This window comes from Ylistrum balloti, unplaced genomic scaffold (assembly GCF_031769215.1).
Source record: "Ylistrum balloti isolate Yb309-2 unplaced genomic scaffold, AGI_CSIRO_Ybal_v1 Utg370028, whole genome shotgun sequence".
NCBI lineage: Eukaryota > Metazoa > Mollusca > Bivalvia > Pectinida > Pectinidae > Ylistrum > Ylistrum balloti.
In genome coordinates this window covers 182,612-200,581 of record NW_026782092.1, presented here as the reverse complement: position 1 = coordinate 200,581, position 17,970 = coordinate 182,612, and the positions used below count along the sequence as shown (strand labels likewise).

Here is a 17,970-nt window from a genome sequence, read left to right as displayed (position 1 = left end):
GTATCTGAAGTGTTCCACCACAAGTACTTGTGTAGTTCCTCAGTAGTATCTGAAGTGTTCCACCACAAGTACTTGTGTAGTTCCTCAGTAGTATCTGAAGTGTTCCACCACAAGTACTTGTGTAGTTCCTCAGTAGTATCTGAAGTGTTCCACCACAAGTACTTGTGTAGTTCCTCAGTAGTATCTGAAGTGTTCCACCACAAGTACTTGTTTAGTTCCTCAGTAGTATCTGAAGTGTTCCACCACCAGTACTTGTGTAGTTCCTCAGTAGTATCTGAAGTGTTCCACCACAAGTACTTGTGTAGTTCCTTAGTAGTATCTGAAGTGTTCCACAAGTACTTGTGTAGTTCCTCAGTAGTATCTGAAGTGTTCCACCATATGTAATTATATCATTCTACAGTAGTACCTGTAGCGTTCAATCATTAGTATTTGTATATATTTTCACCAGTAGTATTTATATACTTCCACAATTAGTACTTGTATAGGCACTTGTGTTGGAACTAAACAAATACAAACGTTGCAACTACACAAGTACTTATGGTGAAACACTACAGGTACTAATGGCGGAACTATACAAGTACTTATGGCGGAACACTACAGGTACTAATGGCGGAACTATACAAGTACTTATGGTGAAACACTACAGGTACTAATGGCGGAACTATACAAGTACTTATGGCGGAACACTACAGGTACTAATGGCGGAACTATACAAGTACTTATGGCGGAACACTACAGGTACTAATGGCGGAACTATACAAGTACTTATGGCGGAACACTACAGGTACCAATGGCGGAACTATACAAGTACTTATGGCGAAACATTACAGGTAATAATAGCGGAACCATACAAGTACTTATGATGGAACACTTCAGATACTACTGGTGGAAATCTACAAGTACCTTTACCTAATACCCACCCCCTCACCCACTCATCTGTCTCAGAATTGTGATGTGGGACGGGACCCAGTTGAGGAAATTTTCGAAATTCTGAAAGATTCCTTTTTTGTCTGTTTGACTAACAGAACTCATTAACACTTAGTGTGAAGCATCTTATGATATAGGAAATTCAGTTTTGCGTAAGTGGTAGGCCCGACTCTCCTGAGTGTTTAGAAACGTGGCCATTCACGGTAGATACGTGTAAATTTTGAATACTTTGACCAAATGCTGCTCAATTTTATGTAAATCTATCATTGCAATTTTTTTTAATTCATCCTTTTATTTTCAAGCTGAAATGATAAAAATTATATAGAAATAAGAAAAAAGTCTTCATTTTGGAATTAAAATAATTTTATTACAATCTGCAAATAGAATATAATGAATGTGCAAGTGACTGAGTATCTAGTATGTCTGCTCACAAAAAAAATTAATATATAATAAACAACAGATCAGATACTGGTTAGCAACATGGAAGCCCAGAAATATCTGTCTTGTTGCAAGTCCCCGATAGATGTTTTCCGACACACGACACAATACTACAGTATTTTTCTTTTTCATTGTATTACTGTCCTGGGGGAGATAAACTTATCTCCAAGAATTTTCTTTTCACAAAGCATGTCCACCACTGAAAAAGGAAAAGAATTTAAAATTAATGATAAACCATGTCCGTCAAAATCACAACTTCGCCTTTTTTTAATTTTCACAATATACTTTGTAATCTGAATTATATTGTAAAGTATATAAAGAAATATCGTTCAACGCCAAAGTAAGGTGGCTTTAATTATCATCTTTCAGTAACTCCCGAAAATAATTGTTTTGTTTTATGCTTTAGATTCTGACATGATTGCATCGGCTGTCCTGCTATAAGCAAATCTCATACTTAAAAAGGGATGTTCCTATGGCAATTAAAACGTCTTGATGGCTGTAATTAATACTGGAGGTCGCCAACGGTTTCCAATTAATTTAATTATACTAGATACAGACAGGGAAAAATCGCGTTCAGTTCAGTTTGGAAGACCATCACCGTCATTATCTAAATATAGAACATATGATTAAATACCGACTAATTGAACATGGTATAGTAATTACACCCAAGTCATACTTTTGTGTATTACGCGTATAACTTATTGTGATGTCACTTCAGATAATTAAGCAATGCCACAATCACAGATTCATCATGCCGTAACAGTAGATAGCATAGAGCAGATATATATAAATTGAAACACTTTAGATATTGGGAGATATTTTCAATTTATTACCCACGAAGTGGGAACACTCTTATTACTATGGGAACATCTGTTGGAATATTAGCATGCCCCGGTCTTTTGAATTACATTAAAATTGCCAAGAAGAAAAATATATGTCCCCACGAAGTTTTAACTATCTCAATGGTGTCCGCAAAGTCCTATTTTCGTCTTCTCTCTTCTTCGTAACTATATGATACATTATGTTGATGTCCTCGCACCTACAGAGATAAATATGTGCCTACAAAGAGAGAGAGTTGATTTACCTTGCTTGGTTTGTCAGAATCTTCAAATACTTTTTCACACATACGAACTGCTGTTTCCTGTCGGATCTGTTGGAGATATGCCCGCATGGTCTCTGTCAAATATCAGAATATATTTCATTTAAGGCATTTATAGATATTATATATCTGTATTTTTACGTGCAAATTGCGTGAATTCAAATCCGAATAACCCTCGAAAAACGTATTTATATATTTGCTTTCACACAATACCTTAAGCAATATCGTTGTAACAGGTTTTTTTCTAGAGTTAGAAAACAAATCTAATTTCAAGATTGTTTATAAATTAGATGATTTCTCGATAATTTCTGTCGTTACGTAGGCAAACATTGCATGGAGTCTCTATCGTAAAGGGTTGGTATGTGAAAGGCATTCGCAATTCCTGCGAGCACCAAGGGTTTAAATTTATACCTATCTGCCTTGGTAAGCAAAGATGGCAGTAAACAATTCAATATATTCTCTCGTTTTAGTAGTTAACAGCAGTTTGAACCAGAAAATGTCTACTACCTCATAAAGGTCTTAATTCAAAGATTGTATCTATAAATTTTAAGCGACGTTGAAAACATTCAGTTTTTTAAAGTCTGCTTGGACCAAATGATCAACATGTTGTAATCTTTATCAATCTGAAATGTACCTTCCTCGCTGCGAGATGGTTTGGCATACAACGCATTTAAAGGAAAACCGGATTCTCCAGGAATGGGATACTTCTTCAGTCCCAGGGTGTGCATCTCTCGCTGTCCCTGCTTCTTCGACGTACACTATGAATAGTAGCATGGAATATCAATATTCTGGTAAGGATATTATCTCTAGTTTGCTTTGCAAGGTAAATTAGATATTGATTATCTGTAAAATCTGTTATAAACATATTAATAAATAAACGGACGAAATACCCGGGCAATTACATGCATTCAGTCACAGGTGCTTCACACAGGAAGGTAAAAATATCAACCTGTGACAATACAACGTATTCTCCAAGACAGCACCGTGATGAATAGCTTGGTTCAGGCTATCAATCAGGTTTAGTATATAATACTTTTTAAAACAAATATGTTACTAAATAAGACCCCCCCCCCCCCCCCCTTCTCATTTCTCTCTCTCTCTCTCTCTCCCCCCCCCCCCCCCCCCCCTCTCTCTCTCTCTCTCTCTCTCTCTCTCTCTCTCTCTCTCATTTTTTGTCTATTTCTATTTCTAGATATTGAAGCTGACAGTAAATGATTTGGAACACCACCCATCTATGTGTATATCACACTTCGGCTTCCTACACCTACACAGACTCTAGTTAACCCCAAAGACCATCACCACATCTTTAGTTCACTAAGTAAGTGTAAACTGGATGTTGATTACATCCTCTTTGTCTATAAATAAAATATTCACGTCATATTATCAAAATGTAATCGTTGCCTAATTTGTAAATTCATATTATAAACAAAACGACGGTCAATTTAAAATGTCGACCGTCACCTTATAGCAAAACAGAATGAAACAATTAAAAAAAATAAATACGTACATTTAAAAAAGACTTAAACATCAGGTGAAATAGAATTAAGTGATTGAAATAATATCTTTATTTTAATGTTAAGTATAATCAGTAATGATGACAGTAGAAGAACGGGTTTAATCAACAAACATGGATGATTTATAAAATATACTTACCTTTTGTAATTTTTTGATACACTCGGATATAAACAAAGTGATATAAATCAGAGTCCGATCCGCTTCGCTCTACAATAAAAGTTTCTTTTATAAAAAATAAACCGCAATGGATATTTTGTTATCATTTCAATCGTATAGTAATTTTAAAAAATCCTTTTAATTATTTTCCTATTCGAAAGTATTGCGTATGAATTTAAATTGAAGGCCATTGTAAAAAGTTTCAGTTCTGACGTTGTATAAATTGCCATACTTGACTTTCTATATCAAATAGTTGTAATTATGGAGAAACCGTATGACGTTTCTGGTTTATGTTAGTTGTAACTGGTGATTGCTTCACAGCATAAGTACTTTTTTTATTTTCAGCTCCAAAAGTATTTCAAAAACACAGAACAAAACGTGAATTTTGCTTTAATGTTTTTATCTTATTTATGACTAAACATTCCTCACCTTTATTTCGTAGTTTCTAAAGAATATGTTTGCTTTAAAATAATGAATTCCTTCGTCCACTATATCAAAATCACTTGCTGAAAATGAGAAAAATGTTCAGAGTAAAATGTAAAATTATATATCTCTAATCCTGATATTTGCCAGTAAATCAATAAATCTCCCCGATTTGGAACAACACGTTAAAAACATGTTTCAAGGCGGTCTGAAAAAATTATTAAATGAATGAAAAGCGTTATCTTAGGAAATGTTTTCGTGAAATTGATATATATATATATATATATGTAGTATCAAGTTAAGATATGTAGGCAGGGATAGAGGAAGGGAGGAAGGGACGATAGGGTAGGTCGGTCGATAGGTAGGGGTAGGTAGGGAGGGAGGGAGGCTGAGACGATAAGGTAGGTAGTAGGTAGGTAAATAGGTAGGTAGGAAGTAAGGTAGGAAGGTAATAGGTAGGTAGGTAGGTAGGTAGGGGTACGGAGGTAGGTAGGTTGGTAGGTTGGTAGGTAGGGATAGGGAGGTAGGTAGGTTGGTAGGTAGGGGTAGGGGTAGGGAGGTAGGTAGATAAGTAGGTAGGTAGGGAGGTAGGTTAAGAGATAGGCAGGTAAGTAGGTAGATAGGTAGGAAGGAAGGGAAGGGAGATAGGTAGGTAAATAGGTAGGTAGGTAGATAAGTAGGTAGGTAGGTAGTAGGTAGGTAAATAGGTAGGTTGGTAGGTAGGTAGGTAGTAGGTAGGTAGGTAGGTAGGTTGGTAGGTAGATCAACACTTACAATCTTGTGGAGCAGGTCCCTTGAAGCTCGTCCTCAGAGGACATAGCGCCACGTTCCCTACTATCTTTGGCGGATTGAGAAACTGAGAATGGTGAGGCTGAAAAGAATTGCAAAATCTTATATGACACTGTGTTATGTAACAGTATTCTTATTACGGCACATATTTCGATATAAAATACTCAGAAAATAAGTCAAACATCAGCTTAAAAGCTACATAAAAATAACACATTATTAAAATCTCAATTTAGTCTCGAAATCAATTAAAGGGGGCAACCCCCCCCCCCCCCCCCCCCCCAAAAAAAAAAAAAAAACAAACAGATTTTCAAGAATTTTAAGTATTAAACTAGAGCATCTTGCCTAGTAATGCACACTCATCACTGATTCATACATATACATACATACATACATACATACATATACATACATACATACATACATATATACATACATACATATATGTATTTATATATATGTATGAATCAGAGATGAGTGTGCATTATTACTGGACAAGTTCACGCACATCAGAATAGCCAATTTATTTTCACATCCTTTACTTTGTCACTCCGTGTTACTATACCATTTGATTTCTTAAAAACACAACATTTCATTATTCTGATATCTTCGGATAAATCTAACATTATCGATGAAGTCGTCCACTCACGGACAAACTTGTAACACAGGATTTCAAAAGATGCAAGTTGTTGAAATAATGGATAATTTTACGGTCGTTAAAGTGATTTCATTTAGAAATACTGGGCGTGTTTGATACTCGTTAGTATGCCTGTCGGTTCCGTTGTGGTGCACCTTGTTCTCGTTCGATAATATGTCATTGCTAACTTGGGTTAACCAAACTTTACATCGCGGGTGTCGTCGATGAACCAGAAGACACTTACTCTTCTGGAACACCTGGTCTTATCCTCTTTGTACTATTACAGAAGTCTCAGTGTAAATTTTTATTTTGTTTATACTATGCCCTAGTTTTATTGAGTTTGAGCTTGGATCATGATTGCGTTGACATGTTGGCATTTTCTTGTTGTTTTTAAAATGTTTAAACCCGTGCAATATTGTTTACCTTTAAAAGAATTGTGTGATGTTTATAAACATGACCTTGAGTTGCTTGACGTAGTTTTGTTATATATTATGAACCATTCATATTACTTTTTTCCAGAAACACGTATAACGTGATTCGAGTGATATATGCTGTTTGCAAATTCATGGATATAAAAACAAAATGATATGGAGTATAATTGATGTGTAAGTTGTTATATTGTAAAGGTTTTATTTTCCCTATTATCGAAAAAAATGAGTACGGTAAATTGTTAGTGGGGGATGAAGGTTCTCTTATATGTAAATATGTTTATGAACTGATTAATAGATAGAAATAAATGGATTATGGTACCGGCGGATTTTATGTACAAGATTTAACCACAAAATGACGTGCAAATGAAACCGTTTTTTTTTTTTTTTTTTTTGGAAAACCACAAAATTTGAGTTCCACGAAAATTTTTGATTTCACAGCAATTTGAAATTTAAGTTTGAGAGAAAACCGTATGGTTGTCTCATTACTTCCATGAAAAGGTCTTGACAAAGCGCGATTGGGGTTAGAGTTGACTTATCTAGTATTATTCAATGCAATTAGAACGATATCAAAAACAGCCAATGGATACTACATATACAACCGGATGTTATAATTCCGATACACTGACAGGGATGGGGATAGAGGGGTGTTTACTTCGTTAAAAAGGCAGAAAAGATCGAACGTCATATTTTGTAGAAAAAAATCTGCTAGGATATAGTAATAAATTGGAGATGGGATAGCAGCCGTGTAAGTCATTCTTATAACACAACTTCAAAATATCTGCCATTCAAAAGTAAACATCTATTGAAAGTTACATGTATATCTATTCCATCGATAGGCGATGTAATATAGATACAGGAGAAAGTTAAAAACTAACAGAAAATGTATCTGACGATCCATATATTAATATATATATATATAATACTTTGGATATAAAGGGAAAAATAATAAGTATGTAAATTATTACCGGCATTGTTGTACTGTCCTGATGTGATCCGCCCCCTCGACTTTTGACCTTTAGCTGCTTAGTGTCGGTATAAACATCCGTTACGAGCTGATAGTGTTTATACGTCACAGGATATGGTGATAATAGCGCACGCTGCCTGGTACAGATGTTACTCCTACACTAGAGACACGTATTCACAGTACACTTTAGTATCACTATATAGTTATATTGTATCTGTACAGGACGAATTCACTTCATTATAAATTGTCACATTTGTTTTGAACTAAATTATATTATATTGTGCGTGGTGTGAAGTTGTGTATAGAAAATAAAGTGTGAAAACAACACTTTGTGCCTGGTGGAGCAGATCCATCACAGGACACGACATGTTTCCTACTAACTTTGTATTTGACTTGTTATTCAAGCATAATCAACTTCATATGATGAGTCTTAATTTAATCTTTTTTTTTTTTAAAGAAAAGAAACCCTTTGCCCTGAAGCCATTCTGGGCGTACAGCTCCTTTGCCGCTTTTGTTTTGCAAGAGATAAACAAATTTCTACCATCACTCCTAAACCTCATCAAATCCCAATATTTTTGGAGGAAACAGCAAGGTATCATCACATAGTTTATCTCATTTTAAGAAAACAAAGAAAGTGCAACGTTATCGGTAAATCCTTAATTCAAACTCAAAATTGATGAAGTGAATTAAACAAAGGAAGCATTGAAAAAACTACCGACATGTCAACATATTCATAATCCAAACTCAAATTCAATAAGACTTGGTCAAATCATAAACAAAAGAATGATTTACATGGAGACTCCAGAAAAAGTACAAGGAGAATAAGACCAGGTGTTACGAAGAATAAGCGTCTTCTGCTTCATCGACGACGCCTGCCATGTTAACCTTGGTCAATCGAGAAAGTAATGTCATATTCTCATACGAGATCAAGGTATACAATAATGTAACAGGCAAACTATTGAACATCAAGTATTTACAGCTTCTTACCGAACGAAGAAAAAAATTGTTTTTTTCATCGAGATCACTATGACAGCTGTAAAACATCCTCATGACGAGGATCTCTGGAATAAGTACAAGCAGAATAGGATCGATGGATCCGGAAAGGTAAGTGGCGTTCCTTGACATTTGTCATTTAATTTGGTCAAGCCAGGTAAGTAATGTCACATTCCGAGAAGAGAAGATAAACAGCGACAGAACCACCAGGCATGATTGCACTTGTTACCTTGGAGCCTTGCATTCATAGATTAAATATTCTTTGTCAATGCATCATATGTATAAACAAATTGTACAATAGGGAAGTGTGATGGCAGATTAATAAGTTGTGAGCCTTGTATTGAAGAAGTTAGGTGGGGATGTCGTTTTTCAGATCTACTATTCCCTGACTATCTAAGGCTGTGTATTCGAAGACTGGTGTCATTTGGTCAGTTTATGTCAAAGAAGTAGGACTCTAAATTAAACGTGGCAAGAGAATTTTGCAGAATGGACAATATTTCTGAAAAAGTAGTGATTCAATATTTACGTAAGAAAGGTCTAGCACCAAAGGATATCCATACTGATATGGTAGCAACACTAGGGAATGATGCTCCTTCATATGCCACAGTGAAAAAAGGTGAGTGGTGGAATTTAAGCATTGCAAGAACAGCCTTGGAAATGACGCCCATCCTGGAAGGCCTGTCACTGTTGTAACCTTAGAAATGGTCAGAGAAGTCCATGATATTGTTATGACTGACGGGCGAGTTACAGAGTGGTATGCAGCCAATACAGTTGGGATTTCGCAGGAAAGAATACATTCCATTCTTACGGAAGATCTTGTATTGAGAGGTCTCAGCTAGTTGGATACTAAGTGTTTTGCTCAGAGGTACACCAGGTGGACTTTGTTGCATGCTAATCTGAACCTTTCAGAGGCAGATTCTGCTAAATTTCTGCAGAGATTTGTGATTGGATGAAATGTGGGTCCATCATTTTACCCCAGAGACCAAACAACAGTTCACAATGAAAGCACCCTGGTTCATCCCCGCCAAAAAAGGCAAAGACTGTTCCATCAGGTTTTCTGGGACTCCAAGTTTTAGCAGACATCAAGACCAGTGTTTAAGTACGAACTACATGTCAACACAACAAAGGATTCTATTTACCAAAACTATAAACACTGAACAGTATAAGAACCTTTCTGTTGTGACATACAATGATTAGAAAAATCTGTAAACTGAAAGTGCTGTGGCAATCAAAGCATCCTCCAAACCGCACGGTTCACTCACTCTCATTTGAGAATTTCTAGAATCGTAACCATCAATACCAGGGTGATATGGATGACTGCATTCAAAAAGAAACTAAGAATATAAGCAATGTTAGTAGAAGCTGCTAGTGAGTACAACCGAATCAACTTGTTTAAAAATAACAAGAACACTAGAAATATTTAGATCATATTTAATAATACATCTTTTCAACTTATAAAAAGCATTGATAATTAAATTTTAATAGACTGAAGAATGTACACTTAATATATATATATATATATACCGGTATGTATATATGTGAAATGCTCAGTAACTCAGCCTCTCGGTATGGAAACAAACATGATTTTAACTTACCAAAAGGTTGAAAGTCATTATGGATAAGTTCAACCAAGTACAGATAAGTCAACATGCTTTCTCTAGACAGTTTCACTACCCCAAAGTTCATTCAGATCCAGATACAGAGATTCGGCTTTTCATTCAGGAAAACTACGTAACTAGTTGTAACATATTGATATTAGGAAAAAGAATGTTCACCTGCACAAATGAAAACTTACTATATATTATATGGAGGCCCTGAAGTTCCAACTGGTGTTACTTAATGTTTTTTTTGAGTACTCGCTCGTTGAACAGATGTTACAATGCATTATTATATCTTAGCATGTACATACAAGATGTATTGAGTTTTGAAATGCAGCGATTAATAAAATGTTTTTCTAGAAACTTCAAAACATATTAAATGTGACACAAAACAATTTTAACTACATACAGACAAATGATTTTTTTTTTTACATAATGCACCTGATATCCAGCAAACTCAGCCATGTAATATTTTTGCGCTTGCCACTAGCGTAGTATACCAAGAAGTGCTTTAATTGGTTGTGCCAGTCAGAAATCGATTGTGATTCCTATTTGATGGAAAATGACGTTATGTCATGCATTGAAAATGGTGCAAAAAATGGCTGCCTTGGCTTGATTTCTTCCTCCTTATTTTGACATGAAGCTTGTTAAAATTAAACTTTTCTGAGTAATGTGATATCTTAAGTTCGTTTTCATTATGAGATTTTATGAAACTTGACAGTTTCAATCGTTGCTTGGAAAAGCTCGTAAAAGTAAACACTAGTAAGACTCGTTTCATTAGATCTTACTCATTTAAGATCCAACATCTATCATGTAAAACATCTCTGTAGAAATCATAATGTAGTTTACAAATAATGCTACAGAAACCTCAACAACTACAAACACTGGTAAATTGTCTATCACTAAAAGAAATCAAGATAGTTTAGAAAAAAAAGTGTTTTACACATTGTGATATGAAATATCTCTACCATTAAATTTCAGTTCACATCTCTCACACACACAAGGTACATTTAGTCTTATTCAATCAGATGTATACTATAATAGTTTCATAAAACATACTGTGAATATATCAGAATGTTATTGTCATCATGTATTGTTATCATTATGTAAAAATATCAGATCAAATTATAAAGGAATTCACTATTCTTCCACAGAACTTTCAAAAAGAAAATAAAAAAATACTTTTAGAACTAAGCATATTAAAATTTCAAATTTGCAGAGGTTAGCTGGAATAGAAGGATTGAGCACTGAACATTTCAATGAAAAAAATGAAGTGGTTATGTTTCCTTGAATGCTTTAAGTTATATGAATGTCATTCATTCAAATGTTCCAACAGTCATCCAGTGGTTTTGGTAACCAATAAGTTATTTTAGAAACTCAGAAAATTCCAAACAAGGAATTGATTATTGATAAAATATATATTCTCCCTGTAGATTCTGCAATGTCTGAATGAATGTCAAATAAATTTAACAAAATGGCTATCACTGTCCAGGTGCTGACAAACTCTTGTCCAAAAACTTCCTTTTGGCAAAACACATCCACCACTGAAAAATACAAAACAAAGAGTGAGTTATATAGATAAATGAGTTCAACTTATCCAATGTGTCAGCAATTTAAAGCAATAATTTTTCTACTTCATAATTATTGCTGTTAAAACATGCATAAATACATGTACTTAAGACTTTGTGAAACCTATACACCTACCCCACTTCTTTATAAATGAAATTTGAGCTGAAAAAAGAACTTGAGAATATAAAACTCTGCCTGTAGATTTTGGCTCTTCAAATAATCACGAAAATTTCAAAATAAATAAAAAATTTGAAGTAACAACTGGCCAACATCGTTTTATCTTTATTTGATCTTCGAAAGGTTGATCTTTTCCCTTCTTTTCTTGTTCTTTGTTATCCTAAATCTGATAATAGTCTTTAAATGTTAAATCTGAGATAGTCGCCTGTCGACCATTTTGATCCATATCAAAACAATACGACTAGGGACCGAGGGGAACTTAAATATACGACATTTGAGAAATAGCAATAACAAACTTTCACTGTCATTACTCAAGATGGCGGTCTGTCAGCCATTTTGTTTCCCTGATCAATACCAAAACCGAAATGATACCCTTAGGGACCAGGAGGAATCTTCATATGAAATTTGAGAAAGTTCCATCCAGTACTTCTAAGTTCTTCAGAAATCGAGATAACAAATTATGACAGACAAAAATAAAAATGGCTGCCTGAAAATAATATTGTTTTACAAACAATCTCAAAAAGAACTATGCAGATCAAGAGGTAAAGAGGAACCAGTATAAAAAATCTGAGAATGATCCATTGAACAATTCTCTGCTAAATACTCATGTAACAAATTGATACTGTCAAAATCAAAGATGGCCCCCTGTCAGCCATTTTTTCCTGGGTCCATCCAGGACTTCTCAAGAAATTGCAATAGGAATCTTTTCTACTAAAAAGCCAAGATGACAGTCTATTTGCTATCTTTTTCTGATCAATTAGAAAATGAAAATGGGTAAAAGGAAATTAAAAAGTAAATTTAGGAAAGATCCACCTGGAAGAAAACAAAAGGAATTATGACCAAAAAAACAAGATGGCCATCTTTAGGCCATCCTGTTTCCTGATCAGTCTCGTCATTTTATTTTTCAGATCAGTCCCAAAATCAGACAAAAGCACAAGCAGAGACCATGGGGAATCAACAAAAGAAATTTTAAAATGAATCATCTGGTACCGCTCTAGAACTAATGATAACAAGTTTGTTTAAGGACAGACGAGCAACAGGACAAATTTTAAAGGACCTTGGACAAATTGTGATTTGAACAGCCCACCATCTAATAATAGTGTGCCAATAAAACAAATCATCTACTATTCTAAATTATCAAAATAAGAGCGAAAAGAATGTTGAAATCAACATCAGTGCCAAACAAAAACTTTCAAAAGCACTCACCAGTTGGATTAGACATGGTGAGAAGTACTCATACAAACTAGAAATTCACTGGAAAATTTACATAAAAATTCTAAAATCTATACATATGGCTTTCAAAAATGGTGCATCCGTCTTTAATTCAATCAAGTTCATTCGTGAATTAATTGTCAATATCCAGCAAATGTTTTGTTTAAACTGTTACCAACCATAAGTGTCATACTACTACCACTAAGTACACTCTATCAAGCACTGTAATATTAATTTCTTTCTAGACAAAATATCAAGAATGTCCGATAATAGAGCTTGTGTAAACATCGCTGAGAAGGGGGGTATAATAACAAACTACAGTACATTTTTCAAAAAAACTTATAAAAAAATACTTAAAATATTTGCTAAGACTGTTTTGTTCACTGTTTTCTTTCAAACAGATGTCTCATGACAACTGTTTTTGGTTTTATGCAATGACTGGTGAAAAGCAAAACAAATATTTTGCAGAGTGATTTTCATTCTGATAACCTTGTGCACATCCACCCTCTTCACTTACAGATAACTCAAAACAATCTGATGACATCAAAGCTATACGTGACACAATCATAATCAACTAAAGACTTGTGTTCATTTTTCACTCTGTTAGACAAAAATTTACAATTTTGCATGAGAATGTCTACTTATCCAAGGGAGTAGATGGCAGTAAAAATCGCTCTATCATCAGAAGACCAGATAAAAACTTCTGCCAGGTCCTGAACATAGTTAAACAACCACATACTCAGAACCTTGGTGGAAGGACAAAGGTTATCTGCCCTGGCCATGATGTGGAAAACAATTACAAATTTTCCTTCAAAAATTGACTAAAACGGTAAAATTTTATCATGTCCTGGTAATAATACCTTGCTGGGTTTATCTGGAACTTCAAAAACCTTTTCACAAATGCGGAGTCCTGTTTCCTGTCGTAACTGCTGCAGGTAGTTTCTCATGTTTTCTGTGGATGAAGACTCAGTTTACTGTACAGTTAAACTAAACATGTATTACTACAGCAATTTTAGGACCAAGAACAAGAGCATCCTACATTTAAAGTTACAAATGTATTTGGATATATAGTAAATTTGTGGTGCTATTTGAAAGTAAATAAAACAACAAATTTAAATCTTAAAAAACAGAATTGCCACATAAAAACCATTTGTTCTACCTGAAGATGTAAAGGCACAACTAGACTTTTCACTGAGTTCATCATCAGTGAACAGAGTAATTTTCAGGTCAGGTCTCCTTATAGTAGCTGGTGGCAACTTCACTGGGCAATACACAGGAGAGTGGTTAGTCTAAATAATTCTGACATTCTGATAACATTTTTGTATCAGTCTAGAGTTCACAGACTTAAGACCAATATAAAAAAAGCTGCTAAAATGTCAGTCAAATTCAGCTTAGAGCTCTGTCACATGCCATCCTCAGCAATATGGACAAGTGTCTTGCCCATGGTCACAACCAAGACAGCACTGACCAGTCTGTTTCTCAGCTTCCTGAGGAACACAAACCACCAAGCTAAGGCAGTGTTGAACCACACACCCCAGATCTTCACCAGAGGTTTGTAGTCTTTTGATGCTCTACAGACATATCTAGAGGTAACAGCCAGCTACATCTTAGAAAACAGCAATAACAAATAATAAATGTTTAAAAGATTGTTAACAGGTGATGAAGGACCAATGATTGGAACAGTCCACCGATAAGTTAACAAAACATGATGTAGTGAGCTTATTAATTATGCAAATAAATTGCTCACTAATAATCATGACATGTAAATCAAACACTTAATATCAAAATATTGTTTTACCTTCTTCATTTCGACTGGCTGGTTTAGAGAACATGGCGTTGAGTGGAAAACCAGCTTCTCCAGGGATCGGGTAGTTATAGATACCAATTGTGTACATCTCCTTCTGTCCTTGACTTTTCGACTGACACTAATATGTAAAACATACATCAAATGATTTTGTTTTATCCATTAAAATACTTATCAAATGTCAAGTTATATGAACCACATTTATGTTTAACTAACAATATTGAAAGCCAGAGTATATTATTATAGGATCCAGGTGCTTACATTTATTCAACCAAACATTAAAACCAATGTGCTGTTTAAAAAATAAGAAATCTTAAACTGTATGGTATATTTTGAATTGATTAATCATAAGTGAAACACATTTTCCACAATGAAATGCAATTTTGACAATATCTAGATTAAAGCTATACAGAAATTTTCATCACAGCTTACCAAATGATAATTTGTTTTTATGATGGATTTCAGAAAATTGAGAAAATTACACAGAGATTCAAATATCTCATTCTGCGCAGTCTTAATGGTACAAACCTTTTGGAGTTTCTTAAGGCACTCGGATATGAACAATGTGATGTAAATTAAGGTACGGTCAGCTTCGCTCTGTTTTTGAAAAAAAAAAAAAACCAATTGTTAGAAAGTATTCATATTAAAGAAACCACATAATTACGTACCCAGTGAACATTTCTAAAATGAATCAAACTCTCAGAAAATGTATGTTACATGTCTGTACAAATGGATATCAATTGATAGACAAGCATGAAATTGAATCCCTATGAGCTACCCAAAATTGGAATCAGTATGACAAACCAGTTTGTGAAATTAAACAAATTTACAGTAGTACCATCACTGTATAAAAAATATAGGAGCTACATCTGTTATACTGTACCTTGATTTCATAATTTCTAAAGAAGATATTAGCTTTAAAGTAGTGAATGGCCTCATCTATGATGTCAAAATCACTCGCTGAAACAGAATGAAATCTGCTGTTAATACATGTATATCAAAGCGAAACATAATATAGAAATTTTGTAACATCTGTAAAGGGGTCAAAATGGATATATCAAAACACTTAAATACTTCTATTTTTAGAAATATATGATGTAATGAAAACAATATAAAATCAATACCTTATCAGTTTAAGGACAATTATGAAATAATTCTTAAAATACAAAATGAGGCCATGTTGGTGCTAATTAATCGATTTGAATTATTTCATAAAATGTAGGTTTTTTTATCTAACTTTTGTTGTACATAAATAGCTTTTCTTTCTTTACAAAATGAATATTTTATAAAGATTTCTAAAAATACATTTTAATTTCAAGTATATGATTGTGATATATATACAGTGTCTAATACACTGGTTCTGATGCTATCAATAAAAACTGAAATAGAAAATATGATTCTGGATTTCATATAATGAACACAAGTTCAGTTTGTGCTGATATCATATGACGAAGGGGACTCATATATAAATACACACAAGAGGCTCATTGGGTCTGCATCACTAACCTGTCATTCAATGCTGTTTGCCAGCACATTTTACATTTGTGACCTATAAAGTGAGTAGGTCAAGGTTACATTTTTTCTTAAATGTATGGCTTTTTCCGAAGAAGGCTTATCATATTTCTGTGACTTTGGATTTCTAAAAGTTGTTTGATTATTTGATCCTATGACCTAAATATAATTTGACTTTTTGGCAGTATTTTGAGACTGGGAGTACAGTTTACCTTGAAAACTTGGGCACAATTCTTGAAGATTTAGGAGGTTTTGTACCCTTGTTCAGGAGTTATAATTGGGAACACTGCTTGTAGGCTAGTGAAGGTCATTTATTCAAACAAACTTGATAACCCTAACATGGCAATAAAGTGCCAAATATCAGTACCCTAGGATCATGGTACATTGAGCAGAAGGCATTTTAAGTTTTTAAAACTTTGGACCCCTATGACATTGTAAGTTGGCCAGGGTCATTGTTTTGAACACACTTGACAGACCTCCATTCCAGCATGCTACAGGCCAAATATCAGTACCTGGTGCCTTTTGATTATTGTGTAAGTGAGCCAAGGTCATCCATTTGAACAAACTCTGAGGCCCATCACCCAAGCATGTTAAAAGCTAAATATCAGTACCATGGGTGTCTTGGTTATTGGGAATTAGTTGTTTTAAGATTTAATATCAATTCTAAAATGACAAAATTCAGAATTTCCAATTTTATCATTTGCTTGATTTGAAACAAAAATATACAAATGATATTTAAATCTAGGAGTCTTTTCAATCTTGATTACACTGCCACACTGTCAAATTTTTGCATTACATACAATAACACAAGCACTACATCAATATACAAGAAGGGGAACTTAAAGGAAAGCAATCATGACAGTGCATGTATTTTGCTGGGTTGACTGACGGACTGACCAAGTGGAACTAGCTTTGCATGTAGATTATAATATGTATTTATTTCTATGTGATGTCCCTTTAATAGTATAAATATCTCAATAAGAGATTGTGAACCTGCCATTTTGTTTGATCATTCTCAAAATGCACTTTTTATCTTACTAGCTGTACAACAATGTGAAGTTAAGCCTAACAGCAGCAGATAGGAGGAAGCATTTAAATCAGCCCCTAAAAATATGATATATACTCTCAAATCTAAGAATTAGCAATCTTTTCAGTTAGTTTTTAAACCTGCAAATTTGAAAGGAGGATACTTTTAATCACTTCCATTTCACAACGAACAAGCTATTGTATGAATTTAAACTCAATTAATTAATCAAGATGAACTGTCTCTAGTCAACTTACTATCCCTGGGAGCAGGTCCCTTGAATGATGTCCTGAGTGGTAATAGAGCCATGTTTCCCAACACCTGAGGTGGGTTCTGGAATTGAGAGTGGTACGCCTGGAAAGGAAACAACAAGTCTTGAAAATCAGTGAAAAATATAGAAATCAAATAAAATCTGAAAAGTATCCATTTTCGTAGCTGAATTGGTAAATGACTCATGACCACAACTCCAAATTCATTGCTTTGACGGGCAGTTTTTGGAATTATTTCCCTTGACTCCGTGGATTTTTCAAAAATTCTAAATGGAACTTTGTGACAAAATACTTCAGCATGATACAAATATATTCGCATAAGCAAGTGAAACTAATTAAAGCAGTGAGATTTCTTTACCGGCATAATGTTTCCTTTTTGTTCCAATCTACTCTTTCGACTTCCTCGTTGGATCGCTTACATCCACAATAAATATTC

General features: G+C 34.3%; 2 protein-coding genes across 2 annotated transcripts; both read right to left on the bottom strand.

The window, feature by feature from the left end:
* Nucleotides 1-1,329: 1,329 nt before the first annotated feature.
* Nucleotides 1,330-9,982, bottom strand: LOC132548801 (actin-related protein 2/3 complex subunit 3-like). Its single transcript, XM_060212695.1, has 7 exons — nucleotides 9,965-9,982; nucleotides 5,333-5,429; nucleotides 4,565-4,641; nucleotides 4,118-4,186; nucleotides 3,099-3,222; nucleotides 2,450-2,541; nucleotides 1,330-1,564 (listed from the first exon to the last, which is right to left on the bottom strand). Exons 1-7 carry the CDS (start codon nucleotides 9,980-9,982, stop codon nucleotides 1,502-1,504), a joined length of 540 nt encoding a protein of 179 aa, XP_060068678.1. The 3' UTR covers nucleotides 1,330-1,501.
* Nucleotides 9,787-17,936, bottom strand: LOC132548792 (actin-related protein 2/3 complex subunit 3-like). Its single transcript, XM_060212687.1, has 7 exons — nucleotides 17,893-17,936; nucleotides 17,523-17,619; nucleotides 15,613-15,689; nucleotides 15,258-15,326; nucleotides 14,724-14,850; nucleotides 13,786-13,877; nucleotides 9,787-11,511 (listed from the first exon to the last, which is right to left on the bottom strand). The coding sequence occupies exons 1-7, from the start codon at nucleotides 17,896-17,898 to the stop codon at nucleotides 11,449-11,451; spliced, it is 531 nt and encodes a 176-aa protein (XP_060068670.1). The 5' UTR covers nucleotides 17,899-17,936; the 3' UTR covers nucleotides 9,787-11,448.
* Between the last annotated feature and the right edge of the window lie 34 nt (nucleotides 17,937-17,970).

Bases quoted from the DNA above. Each gene is read 5' to 3' on its own strand.
- LOC132548801 (XM_060212695.1), bottom strand. The intron at 4,642-5,332 runs GTAAGTGTTGAT...TCTCATTTTCAG, and splicing joins GGGACCTGCTCCACAAGATT to CAAGTGATTTTGATATAGTG. The intron at 4,187-4,564 runs GTGAGGAATGTT...CTTTTATTGTAG, and splicing joins TTAGAAACTACGAAATAAAG to AGCGAAGCGGATCGGACTCT.
- LOC132548792 (XM_060212687.1), bottom strand. The intron at 15,690-17,522 runs GTAAGTTGACTA...ATTCTGTTTCAG, and splicing joins GGGACCTGCTCCCAGGGATA to CGAGTGATTTTGACATCATA. The intron at 11,512-13,785 runs GTATTATTACCA...TGTATTTTTCAG, and splicing joins TTCCAGATAAACCCAGCAAG to TGGTGGATGTGTTTTGCCAA.